The sequence below is a fragment of the Amblyomma maculatum genome, chromosome 9 (genome assembly GCF_055883805.1).
Source record: "Amblyomma maculatum isolate TAMU_Amacu chromosome 9, ASM5588380v1, whole genome shotgun sequence".
Taxonomy (NCBI): domain Eukaryota; kingdom Metazoa; phylum Arthropoda; class Arachnida; order Ixodida; family Ixodidae; genus Amblyomma; species Amblyomma maculatum.
In genome coordinates, this window is record NC_139352.1 from 21,872,599 (window position 1) to 21,886,370 (window position 13,772).

General features: G+C 45.4%; 1 protein-coding gene across 3 annotated transcripts in view; it reads right to left on the reverse strand.

Annotated features, from left to right (window-relative positions):
* Window positions 1-3,104: 3,104 nt before the first annotated feature.
* LOC146178574 (uncharacterized) overlaps window positions 3,105-13,772 on the reverse strand; it is a 334,377-nt gene continuing 323,709 nt past the window's right edge. For all 3 annotated transcript variants that reach the window (XM_084578387.1, XM_084578386.1, XM_084578385.1), the window contains 3 exons: window positions 12,001-12,185; window positions 7,671-7,951; window positions 3,105-5,964 (listed from right to left, as the gene is read on the reverse strand). In XM_084578387.1, the coding sequence (XP_084434513.1) occupies window positions 5,934-5,964; window positions 7,671-7,951; window positions 12,001-12,185 (497 nt within the window). In that variant the 3' untranslated portion in view covers window positions 3,105-5,933. The remainder of the gene's footprint in view (window positions 5,965-7,670; window positions 7,952-12,000; window positions 12,186-13,772) is intronic.

The window sequence follows — 13,772 nt, forward strand, 5'->3', positions numbered from 1 at the left end:
AGCTGCCTACAATTTCGACCGACGACTCGTCATCCGGGCGACGGAACAACCCCTCAAGAGGTCGGCGAGGAACCGTATGGTTTCCTATCAAGCAATCACACTACACTTCCGTCAAACACGTACCCTATACCCTCAGGGACACAAATATATCACATAGGCACAGGAGGTCATCTGGCGAAAATTACAGACGCATTCCTTTCCAAATCCAGACACCTATACACCCAATACCCTGCATTATACACCCCTTACTGTAACTTAGGCCATATGGGCATGCGCACGAGACTTTCCTCCGTGGGATCTGCAGCTCTCCACCTGCGAGCAGTGGGAGGCCGCTATGCTCATGTTGGACCCGCTAATCCATCTGCGGGCCATTGAGCGTCTATTCCCAGGTCGCCAGAGGCCAAGGGCTCTTGGCCACTTAGCGCGGAAGTCCCTGCCTAAGATTTCCTCAGCTAATAAATGTTTATGCTCCTCCTTTTGCTGGGAAATCTTGCTGCGTAGCTCGGACCCCGAGTTCCAGCTACCAATTCCATCCGACTGGCGGCCACGGGGCACAATACATTCCGGCCAGCATCTTAAGGTCAACTCCGGTGGTTTTTCCATCATTCTGTGTTTTTGGTTGAATTACATTCCTCGGCACGTCCTGACTCGAACACAAAAAGCTGTTTTTCGAAGTTCCAATTAGAAGTATTTTTAAAAAAGAAAAAACAGCAAATCAAAACCGAAACTGCTTTCCCGGCCAGAAACGACGTCCCAGTGACGAAATGGTGACGTCACACTCAGTATTAGAGAAACACTCGTACGTGCGTTGGATGGTGAAAATAAAGTATGGAAATCATGAAGCATTGCATAAAATGTCTGAGGTTGTTCAATATAAGCCTCACAATTTCATAATCATGCGGGAAGTGGACAGTAACACCGCTATACTGTTTGTAACGTCAGAACATATTTTAAAGTCGTGTTGCGCGCGAACGGATTATCGTACGGCGCCCAAATTTTGTAGAATGCGTCAGGACGGAGAGGAGAATCTGCAGTAAAATTTTTATTAGAATATTCGAATGTCAAAAAACCCCCGGAGTTGCCCTTTAAGCCAGCAATATCTAATAACCAGAAGTGACGTCATAAATACGTCCATCCAGTCATGACGTCACGACTAGCGATTACGTTACAAGGCGATTAATTCTAATCCGCGGGCGCACGACTCCCCGTCTTCCCCGGCACGCGTGCCGGGGGTATAGTGCTCTAGACCTGGGGCGGGGAAGAGGACGCCCATTTCCGATGGAATTAAATGTTGTACAACCAACCAACGAATGCTTATACGAAGCTGACCCGTTCGATCCAGGCGCCCGCGCGGCTCCTTTCATTTGGCGCTTCCTCGAACGCCGCACCACAGAGCACGTAGAAACAGACGCATTACAGCCCAACGTTGATACAGCAGGCATCAGAGGCATTTCAAATAGGTTTACAGGAAAGAAAAGCTGTCAGTTCTCCGTGGACACCGCTCCACATGGCGGGGAGGGAGTGCATCGCGGGCGAGTCCATGCTAAAAGCAGGGACATGGACTCGGCCACGTGCAAAATTTAGAATTGCTGTTTTCGAATCAGTTAAAATGTACTGGGCTTCCGTGCGGGTTATGGCTAATGCAATGGCAGCTTCCTCTGCAGCTTCTGGGGTGGTGTCTGGGGGGGAGAGATAATGTGATATGAGAGGTTATGAGGAGGAATTCAAAATAGCTGCACCCAGGGCTTTAGCTGCACCTGAACTGCCTGAACCACAAAACTGGAACTGCATCTGGTTGGCGCCCGACTGGCACCGGTGGAACCGAGAACCAGTTCTGAATCGAACAAATATGTTCGGGCAGCGCAAGCATAAGGCGCGAGGAAGCAAGGATTGGGGGGCCTTTCGCCCGGCGCGAGCGGCGAAGGCAGTTGTGCGGCCGGCGAGCGCCACGGGTCAGCAGGGTGTGCACGGGCGATGGAACGGCGACCAACCTGGACGAAGACAGAAGGGGTGCCTGTAGAGACTGCTTGAGTTGCTGCCACGCGAGGAGCAATATTTCTTGTACCGCCGTCAATGCTTGGCCGTATCGCATCGCCCTATTCGCGTGTATTTTTTTGCCGCGTTGAAACCCCCGACCCCGGTTCTGTTTTAATCTTTGCATTGCATTGTCGCGAGTTTCGACCGCATGTCTGCAACGCAGGGCCGGACGTCCGTTGTAGTTTCTTTGCAGTGTGTTTTTTTTTTTTTTAGTTTATTTGGAATAAACAGGTGTTCTTCAGTCTGACTAGATTTTTCACTCGTCGAGCGACGCCATGGCTCGCGGACCCGTTCTTTAGAAGGCGAGGACGTTAAGTGGCGACCGATCGACGCAACTTGCTGGTGGGCCTTCTTTGAAGGGCACCTCGTTTTCAGAGGCGAATTAAGGGTGGGGCGGCTGTCCACCCAAAGCGAAAAGCAAATAAACAGGAAAGCTACGCAAAATCCTTGTTTTCTTGGCCCCAAGAGACCTACAAATGCATTATGCATATAGAACCACCCCCTTTATACCCTCACAAAGAATTCTATCCCAATGCATCATCTTCAGCGCCAAAGAGTTCGAGACGAGCCGTATGACGCAGGGTAAATGCCCAGGTAGTGCTCAGCCCTAATGATACTGGCAAGATTGCCAAAGAATGAAAAATACTAAATAAGCGATTCACTATAGCAAAATTGCAAACCTGTTTTAACCGTCCAAAGTTTCGTCTTATGACAATTGCAGCCATCATGCTGCTGTTTTAAATCTCATATGATCTAAAATGTTCACGGTTGCCAGATAAAAACAGACCAGGGCGTGCACAGTAACAGTTTGCTATCAAAACACGTTACCACATGTCTGCCGCCACGCGGACCCTGAGAGGGCAACCATGGGAATGCGGCCGCTGCTTTCGGTCGAACACTGCGTATCTTACATCTACAGGTGCGATAAAAAAAACCCAGACCTTTCAGGAATACATCTCTGCTCTGGGATTTATCGGACAGCTCATAATGAAACAGTCTTCTGCAGTCAAAGATTCGGTCAAAGCAAGACCACTGTTCTAGCATACATGACAAGGCCAATGTGCAGCTTCACAATAATAGGGTTTTTACTGACAGGCTTGAGACTCGGTACACAATGTTTGGGTGTCGCTGTCCGGCACGGTACACACATCTTGTGGTACAACGCAGCCGGGAAACAGGAACAAAATGAGGAAAGAGTGTGTTTGAGAGGGAGACAGGAGGTCGGGGCAGTGCCCCAGCTGCACCATGTTTTACATGGGGCTGGGGTCAAGGGTTGGGGATAGACAGTGAGATAGAGAGCGAAAGACAGCGCGCTGAATAAGTTATACATATCTACAAAAAGAAAGCGCCACAGTCATGTACACATTCAGGGAACAATGTGTGTGCAGGCAAGGAAGGCCGAAGCTATCAGCTTCAATGAGAAACGAGAAAGGAAAAATTGGGACATAACGCGCGCGCGCGGGCAGTGTTGCAAAATGCGAAAACTTAACGACACTTCAGTTTAACGGCTACACAGTGGCATGTGCGATGAGGCTGGGCTTGAAACACAAAGCAGCGGGGCCGTGCAGTTGACATTCAACTCTGGTTTCCATGGGTCTGGCGAGGTGGCCACATAGCGTCGTTTGTGCTGTTACACAACTCCATCGAAAGCCAGAGGTAAATCATACACGGTCAGCATGATCTAGGAAGACAGGGTTTGTTGTATTCAAACCGCCCTCAGCGTTTTGATATTGCAGCCCATGAATTTTATTTTCCTTCCCATAGGACCAAGGGAACAGAACTTTAGCCCTTAATAAAAAAACAAGGTGCACTCGGGAAATCGAGGGTAAAAAGCAGCGACAACCCAAGTATTCTAGGTTCAAAATAAATCATTCGGGTGAGAGGGTAAAACCACTTTTTCTCCACAGTGACAGGGGGTGGGAAGGGTAGACCTCTCTCTCTGCTTTTGCAGCCGAGAGTTGCTTTGCGAGCCTCGACAACAGGGAGTGCATAAAAATTACGTATGTACAGAATGTCTTTACCACGTCGGCCAGCATTACAATGGGCAGATTTTTGTGTCTGCCCCATTTTTTTTCCAAATTCAACACCAAGAAAGAGATGAAACCTAGAGTCTCAGGAACCCTTGCTTCTGACATGCTGTACATAACAATCCCATACGTCTAAGAGCAAACTTGCACCACATGTAACAATCTCATCAAGACATAGTCTTTAAAACTGGAAGCTGAAGCACGTGTTTTTTTTTTTTTTCGTGTATGCGTCTGAGGAAGCATGTAGCCTGTAGAAGGTGCGTGTTGTGTCTTGTGTGTTGGCATTGGCAGAGCTCTGCCATGCTACGTATATCATATTGTCGGGCTACGTGCATTGTTCAGATTGCTGGGGCTTGGAAGAAAGTTTTGCAAACTTAACTGCGCTGTTTGACATGATCTTTCTTTCCTTTTTTCCTTCATATGACAATGTGGTCATCTGTAATGTGGTAGCAAAAAAAAAAAAGAAAAGCCTCACACACAATTAGTGGATGGAGCTGAACATGTATTGCTATGTGTTAGATGCTCAGTTGCAAAGGAAATTAAAATCATAAAAGCTGATGATTCTCATGCTCCAAGTCATTTAATACGAGTAACATTGGAATCCAAGAGAGGAAGCAGTCAAACAAATATTTCTAGTCACATATTTTAACCATAATAGTACACTTGCAACGAGAACATACCTGCTAAACTTGCCAATAAAGACACATTCGTGATTTGCACTCAACGATTCATGGTTTCTTTGAAAGCATGAATTGTATTTAGCCTTACTACTCGCACAGAGAAAAGCAAGAGAAAGACTGACACTTAAATACTGGAATGCGTATCTTACAAAAAGGTTTCTATGTACACCTGAAGAAAAAAAAAGCGGAGGCAATGAGGAAAGAGTGCTCAACTGACAGATATCACTACAGCCAACATTGGAAAGAAACAGTGTCGGAGCAAAAGGAGAATGTGCTGGTTAAATTAACACTAGATGTGGGGACTGCCGCTGGGATCTGGCGGATTCATCGCGCATATCAGCATCGCGCACTTTTCCCCGCTTTCATTCAATCTAAGAGTTATCTTCAAAGAAGACGCCGAATTCGCACCTCAAGCAACATGGTAATGGTTATGGCATGCCATAGCGTCGCGAGTTAAAAGAAACAACAGCTCTGAAATACTTCGAATGTGCCACACCTTCTGCTCTAGGACAGCGGTACTCGAAATGTAGAGAGCGAATTAAAAACAATGAAAACAAAGAAACAAGAAACAGCACCAAACGCCATGCGAGTGTGTTAACATCACACCGTCATCTAGAAAGCTATACAACGTGGAGAAAAGATGCAAGTCCCGTCAGCAACGAACGACGCGCAAATGCTCAGAGATGTGTGCCGAGGACAACAGCAACTGTGGCTAAGCCAACGTAAAGAAGAACAGAAGAAGAGACAATGCCACTGAGAGAGGGGTAGCGCTGGTGGTGGGAACGCTTTGGCAGCTCCCAGCACGGCATGCTTTCCGTTTTTTTCCCACAATGTCCCCGTCATCACGAGATGCCAGCATGTGCGTGTTTTTTCCCCCGCTTGCATCGGGCAGTGCCGGTGGCGGGCATTTGTTTTTTGCGTGTGCCGTAGAACACCAAAGTGGGGGAGAAAGGGGAGTGCTGTGAAAGACCCAGTGTTCGGGGAACCCTTTCCAGCAGTCCTTCATTTGGGGAGCAGCCTTGCTGTCGTCCTCTTCTACGTAGAATGCAATTGACCCTGTTTGGCTCCATTTTGTGTTTGTTGGCAAAACGAAGAAGAACAAGAAGATGATGGTCACGCCAGGGGGCGCCGCGCTAGGCATGCGCACCCCGGAGCAAAATGGGAGATGTGGAAGGGCAGGCCGGTGCCCTCATGACCTGATCCAGCCGCTTGGTTGCTGTCTGCATTGATGAAATTGAGAAATGATGAAAGAACACCAAATTAGAATCCACAGAAGAAGGACAGAACTGGTTAGTTTCAACTGAAAATAACTGGTAGATGAACCAGCTAACAGAACCCCAGTACAAGACTGTAGTCAGGTACAACTCAAACACGAAGTAGTAGTTCTTTCAGTCACTGGTATCAACCAATTCTAATGACGCCCTGGCTATTTTGGTTAGGCGATGGTGAACCTCCTTTCATTTCCCACACCTTGATATGCAAGATAGCAGGTCACAAAGGGATTACCTATGAAGTCACAAGACTCTGTCGACAACACTTGCTGAAGCCACATTTGAGGGGCATTTGCTGCCTCGTTCGAGCTGTATCGAAATGTAGTTAACTTGGTGCAGAACAATAAATGCATACAACGCTATGTTTACAGCACAGTTAAGTAATATTTCAAACCATTTTCTTTAGGAGATGCAAGTTATGCAGCTTTGTGGCTACAATGCTGCAGAAAGAATGGTATCTGAGAACCAGCGTTTCAAATTTTTGTCACCGAGCACACTGGAATCCACTTATAATGACCAGATATAACTATATATCGCTTATATTGATCAAATTTTTGGGATTTATCACATTTTCAAATTCCTGTATGTAAAAATAAACCATGCATGATTATTGGCACTATATCGGATACAATTATAGCTTTCTCATAGTCACCTCGTCGATGGTTACCCCAAATTCGTCTTGTTAAAAAGTAAAATGCTAAGAAGAAAATGACGTGAAAACTTGACATAAGCGGTCAAAACAGACCAGCTTGAAGAAATCTGCAAGAGCCATTGCTTGCGGTCAGGAAATGAGCACTATCATCTCCATCACTGTCTGTTGCCGTGCAAAGGGTGCGGCCAGAACATCATCACCGATTGTGTGTCCGTGGAATGTGGCGCTGACCACAACGACAGAGTAATAGCTCTTGAGATGAAACAGCTTGATTCATTGGGATTTCTGGCAGGGTTTCAAGTTATTAGAAGTCACGTGAAAAAATGCGGGAATTGGCACTTTGCAATTTTAATGATAATCAAGGTTGCAGATGTTCTGCAGTTCATCCAGTCGCTGATCGGTTTCATGCACTCAAAAGGACTGCCGCCAGCATATGAGCTACTGGAAGCGATGCTCACAGTGATTGTCAAGCTTCAGATGCTGCTCAAGTGAGTGCAAATTACCAACTTTTTTTAAGCATCCTCAAGTTATTTTATGGCTATTTATGTACCACGCAATAAAGTGTTTAGTGCTCTTTACGATGATCCAGCATCACTCCTCGCTGGTAAGTAGGCAATCTTACATAGGAAAATATGCAAGTGTGCGCTTTTTTGTTTTTCCTTTTTTTTTGCCGGTCCAGATATAACAATAACCGGTTATAACGATCCGGTTTTCTCGATATCATTGTAAGTGGACTGCACTGTACTCTGTGTTTTTCTTGTTGCCACTTTTCTTATTGTAACTTGAAAGTGCCGGAACATGAAGAAACTGAAACAACTGTACAAACAACATAATGCAAATGTGTAACTTTACCAGCGTAAGTAAAGACGTTTACTTGCAATACAGGTGGGCTGGTCTCGGAAACCCAACATAGGACGACGCCCCAGTGACCTCGTCAGAAAATTAAGTAGAAGCTCTAGTTGCATGTAAGCTGCAGCAGGCATTCTCAGTGAGAACCACTCACAGGGGCAAGGTGAAGTCGTGCAGTGCCTGACGCACGGATGTGAAGAGGGCCCGGTTGCTGTCGCTGGGCGGCGACGAGCCATTGGGTCCGGCGCCGGGCGGCCGATGCGTGGTGCTGTCGACGCAGAGCGCCTGCAGGCGGCTCAGGTAGCAGTCGAAATTGTCAGGCGTGGGTTTCTCCTCCAACTGGGGGATGCGGTCGAGCAGCGAGATGAAGTTGTGCTTCAGCGAGTCGTAGTACTCGTTGAGGCTGCCGGCCCTCTGAGACAGCGCTTGGTTGTCCTGCGTCAGTGCAACAATGCTGTGTTACTTAAGTGCTATGGCTAAGGCCTCTCGTGTTTCGCGATCACAAAAAAAGTTGTGGATTTTTGTGGAATTGCATGTCAGAAGTGACATTTTGTTTATCATGCAGTGTTTCTGGATGCTAAAGGGAATGATGGAGTGATAGGGATCTGACTAAAATTCAGCTGTCTGAATTCTCTAGACAGACAGATAAAATTTTGCAAAAAAGTTCCGCTGGTGCCGTGACATGCCAGATCACCCTTCACTCCAGCAAGCTAGCATGCCAAGTGCTGTGGCCTTCACTGCAATATGCTTAAATGGAAGAGTCATGAGACACTGACACCTGTCTAAAGCACTATGATCTTGCTAGGAAGAATATAATTATATTTTTTTTCCCTTAAACCGGTGCTTTCAGAAAGCACCTCACGTCATATCTTGATCAACACAGGGTGAGGCCGACTTCTTTTGCTGCTCTTTGCAACATCTACAGTAAGCTTGCAGCAGTCCTGTAAGCTCTAAGGAAAAGCCAGCTTCTCAATTACCTTGGAGCATTGAGATGGAGCACGCATTGGCAAGAAAGAGTTGTGACAAACATGGAAAGGTTACTAATGTAAACGGCTTCCTGCAGAACACTGCCATTCTTTGGGTTCAATTCAAGGAATCGGGAATTTTACACTGCAGAAAATCAAGGACCTCAACCATGCTGTGCTTCCAGCATACAACGTATGCATGTGCACTTCTGGACCAAATTTCTCTTCAGGGACTAACTAGCAGACGATTTTAATGTGTTAGAGCGCAAAAGCAGTTACGCCTGTAAGACAATCCTCGCCACTTAAGTTAGAGCAGTAAGTACACACCAGCTACACATGGAGCAGAGCTTCTTGAATTGGGTTCTTGAGTGGTTCTTGGATTCTCTTTTACGTTTAGAATAGTAACCACACTGCAACTATTTATAGGGGAGTTCACTACATAACCAGCCATTGCCCAAAAGGGTGTGTACTCTTTTCTAGCAGGCATATCGGGCTGGAAGACATAGAAGTTGCGATGCGCGAGTCGTTAAGCATGTTTTCACATGGTTTGGCTAGGCAGGCCAAGAATCTCCGATCTTGAACCTCTTGTGATATGGAACTATAGTTTGAAGATAACAACAACAGCCTAACAGGAAACTGAGCTAACCTGATGAAATTTCAATTATAATACAGCCCAGCTCCTGATGGTGCCTGAAGCTTGCCTAATAGAGTGGGCACCAATGTCACTCTCTCTTGGTTAGGGGTACAGTCCTTGCCAAAAGTTTAGAGTGCAGAGAAACACTGGCCTCCACCTGTCAACCAGTGCTACAAAAAATGACCGGCCACGTGGCACTACCTAACCACAATAGGGAGCCACTTTTGCGCAAGAGGATGGGCAACCGACTTGAGCAACTTTCTGTTGCTTGTGCTCTGTGGTGCTAGCAATTGCCTTAGTCAGGGGGGAAGCAGGCTCTAGTTTTTTGGATCAGGCATGAGAGCCGCAAAAGTCTGATTTCGGAGCATGTTTGGAGCAATTTATGGGCTATCTTAGAGTGCTTTAGAACAGGCTGAAGGCGTTAAATGCTATTAAGCAAATTTTTCTGTTACTAGCTACAGTTTGTCCTATTTAATGTGGCCTTTAGTGGAGCACAAAAAATGTTGACATCAATCTGAAGTTAGAATTATCAAATGGGATCGAAAAACTGCCGAAAGCAGTTCCCATTAGAGTAATTTTATCTGATGAACATGAATGGCAGCTGGCAGTGTGCATTTGAGATGAAGACCCTAGTGATAATTTTCCCGGCTTCAGCAAGCGCTTTGATTTGCGAGCTCTGTCGGGAAGGTTGAAGGATTTCTTCAATATAGTTAAAGGCTTCCTGCCCTTTTAGCAGTGCTACACAGTGGAATTGATGCCTCTGCACAAAAGGGCCCCATTGGATTTTGAGCGCATGACCAGCTGGAAGCAGAATGTGGTGCACGCGAAAGAGATATGTGTGCATGCGCTAAAACAACGTGACACCATCCTGAAGTAAAACTAAATGAGCGTTATTTAGAAAATGGCAAACTGCCGATTGTCGTCATACCTGCTACAGTGCGGACACAACCCAGGTTAAGAGAGGCTTAATTTGGTGATCACTCGCGGCGTGTGCCCCCCCCCCCCTCCCCTCACTTCCCCCACCAATTAACTCCTGTCAGAAATAATCAGACTGAGCCCATTGATGTCCATATTAACAAGTGATCAACGCCATACACTTGCAAGTGCATCAGCCGGGACCCCACTCCTAGTTCAAAATATTCGAAGTTTCAAATTAACAAGGGTCGAAATAAAGATAATTTACATTAATCCAAAAACTGCCTGAAGACTGATTCTGTATACCACAGGGTAGAGCTACTTAAAGAGAGCGATGGTTCAAATGATCTTTGCACAAGTTCATGAAAGAAAATGCACAAATGACAGCTACAATAAACAGCAGTGGAATCGATTAGCGGCCATCAATCTCAGTTCAGAAAGGCTCGTGCGACCAGCCTTTCGTGACAGCCACGGTGATAGCAGCTTTAAGACAAACAGCAAGAGTATGTTGAACCAGATTATATTACCTTATATTTCACTATAACCCAAAGTGAACCAAGATGTCGTTAATATAGATGCAGCCGTGTCCATTTGTAGGGAGCATCCAGTGTTGCAGCGACGATGATGTGAGAACTGAGTGCGTGCTCATGCACAATGGAATGCGTTAACGTGTGCATTATAGGGGATGCATTTTGTGTTAGCAAGGATCGTGGAACGGGCTAGTTGGTAATTCATATTTAGAAAAAAACAAAAAAGAAATGAACAGTGAAAGATAGGACAACACAGAGCTGACTTCAACTGGTTATTTTCTTTTCTAAAATTAGGAGAAGATTGTGTAGGCATACCCTCTACAGCTCTAACAAGATGAGAATTACACCCCTGTCAAGTGTGCAAAATAAAGTGCATTTACGGGGAGTGTCCCTTACGAAAAATGCACTCTACCACTGTTAAATGGCATAACATAAGTGCACTTGCCAAAGTGTGGACTCAGGTCAGAGTGCGTTTGCAAAAGAGACTTTGAGGGCAGAGTGCGTAGCATCGCCGGCAGCAATTTCTGCGTCACACAATGTATTATGTAATAAGTTATGGATACAAGTTGATTTTACGGGTTTTGTACATATTTTTATTTGAGGAATTGTTTTATAATATAGCGACGGGCAAAATATCACATAATAAAAACATGATGCAACTGCGTACGCAACTTCTAAATTAAGCGTGGTGCGCCACTGCGGTAACGCCATTTTCAGTTAGGTGCTGGTCGTTGTTGGTTATGGAGCTTGTTGAAGTGTGATCTCTGAACCATAGCCCGTTGTCAAATCTTAAGCATTTTTTATGTTTTACTACTTTAAAAAGCAGTATTCTGAACTTTATGCTAGAAGGTTGCAATTTTTTTTTTTAAAATACGTTTTTACAGTTGCCAGTTTCGTATCTACGAGTGCTAATGTGAGTGCAATTAGCTTTCCTGTTAGTACTGCGTAGCTTGAAGTGTCTTTTAAGCTGCAAAGTGCACTCTCAACAAGTGCACTTTAACTTGCACACTTGACTGGGGTATTGTACTATCTGAGCCACCTGCAGTTAATGTAATTATGTCGTCCTACCCTAATTTCAAAGTTTTAATATTTAGTATTCCTCAATTCATCCTGCAGCTCTTATTGGCCCTTTTGGCATTGGTTGTTTTCGCCTTTCTGCTTTTAACATCCTTTCTGGCTCCTTTACTGCATTTTGTATTCATGTCATTGCATATTGTTATTTTCTACTCTTTTACTGCCCACTGGCGGCATCCTTTTATTCGCCCTTCCATTTTTGTTTGTTCCCAGGTATAGCACTGTTATCCTGTGTCTTTGTTTTTGTCACGTGCAAATCTGCAAGAAAATTGTCATTTGAAGTCGGCGCGGTGTTGTCCTATCTTCCGGCAGAATAGTGATCCTTGACCTCGTCGAGAACAATGGATAAGCAGCGGAGCCTCTCACCCTCTCGGTCATGCGTATCTGCTGCTCCATCTGGGTGATGTCCGTGCGTAGACGAATCATCTCGGACTCCACCTTGGCGTTGTACTCCTGCAGCTCCAGAATCTCCTCCTCCAGCGCTCGGATGTCCGCGTCGTTATCCATGCCGGGAGGCATGCCTGGCATACCAGCCACTAATGGTCCCGGCTCTGCGCATGCACATCAGGCATATGATATGACTAAGTATGATGTTACCTCAAAGTGACAACCAACAACAAGTCATCATCATCATCTGACCGACAATACCCACTGAAAGGAAAGGCCCTTCCCATTTTACTCCAATTAGCCTGGTCCTGTGGTAACTGCATCCACTTGACCCCTGAGAACTTCTTAACCTCATCCGGCCACCTAACTTTCTGCCGCCCCCTGCTGTGCTTCCCTACCCCTGGTATCCAACTATCACCCTTGGCGACCATCGGTTATCTTCTCATTGCACTGCCTTTCCTGCCCATGCACATTTCTTCTTGACTTCAACTAGAATGTCAGTAACTTGAGTTATTTCTCTGATTCACTCTGCATTCTTCTTATCTCTCAATGTTACATCTACCAATTTCCATTCCATAGCTCTCAGCGTTGTCCTCAACTTAAGTAGAACTGATTTCATTAGCCCTCTCGTATCAGCCCCATAGGCGAGTAAGATGCAAGTGTTATATGATGGAACCGGGTTAATTGGAGAGAATCGGGTTAACTGGAGAGAAATATGGGAGAGGCCTTCGCCCTGCAGTGGATATAGTCAGGCTGATGAGAGAGAGAGAGTTATATGATTTCCTCTTGAGCGATACAGGTAACCTGCTAGTCAAAATCTGCGAGTGCTTAACAAATGCACTTCATCCCAATCTTATTGTCCTAGTTGTTTCCCTTTCGTGGTCTGGATATGCGGTTTCTATCTGCCCTAAGTAGACATATTTGCCTACCACTTCCAATGCTTCGCTGCCTATTGTAAACTGCTGTTCTTTACCACGGCTGTTGAACATTATTTTAGTGTTCTACACATTAATCTCCAGTCTGATGAGAGAGAGAGAGTTATATGATTTCCTCTTGAGCGATACAAGTAACCTGCTAGTCAAAATCTGCGAGTGCTTAACAAATGCACTTCATCCCAATCTTATTGTCCTAGTTGTTTCCCTTTCGTGGTCAGGATATGCGGTTTCTATCTGCCCTAAGTAGACATATTTGCCTACCACTTCCAATGCTTCGCTGCCTATTGTAAACTGCTGTTCTTTACTACGGCTGTTGAACATTATTTTAGTGTTCTACACATTAATCTCTAGGCCTACCTTTCTGCTCTTTCTACCTAGACCATCAATCATTCATTGCAGTTCATCGCATGAGTTACTTAGCAAGACAATGCCATCAGCAAATCACAGATTACTTGGGTATTCTCCATATGCCCTTATCCCTAACTGCTCCCATTCCAAGTCTCTGAATACTTCCTCTAAGCAAGCTGTGAATAGTACTGGGGAGATCATGTCTCCTTGCTTAACACCTTTCTTAACTGAAATTGTAGTGACTTCTTCATGCAAAACTATGGTTGCTGTGCAGCCATTATAGATATCTTCCAGCACTTTCACATATGGCTTACCTACACCCTGATTTTGCCATGCCTGCATGACATGCTAAATTATTTTCTACCTAAAACATTTTTTGAAAAGACTAATTAATAGTGCAGCTACAGCCCCCCCCCCCCCCTTATATCAATCGATTTTGCAGCTATACTTGCTTTGGACGGGCCCTGT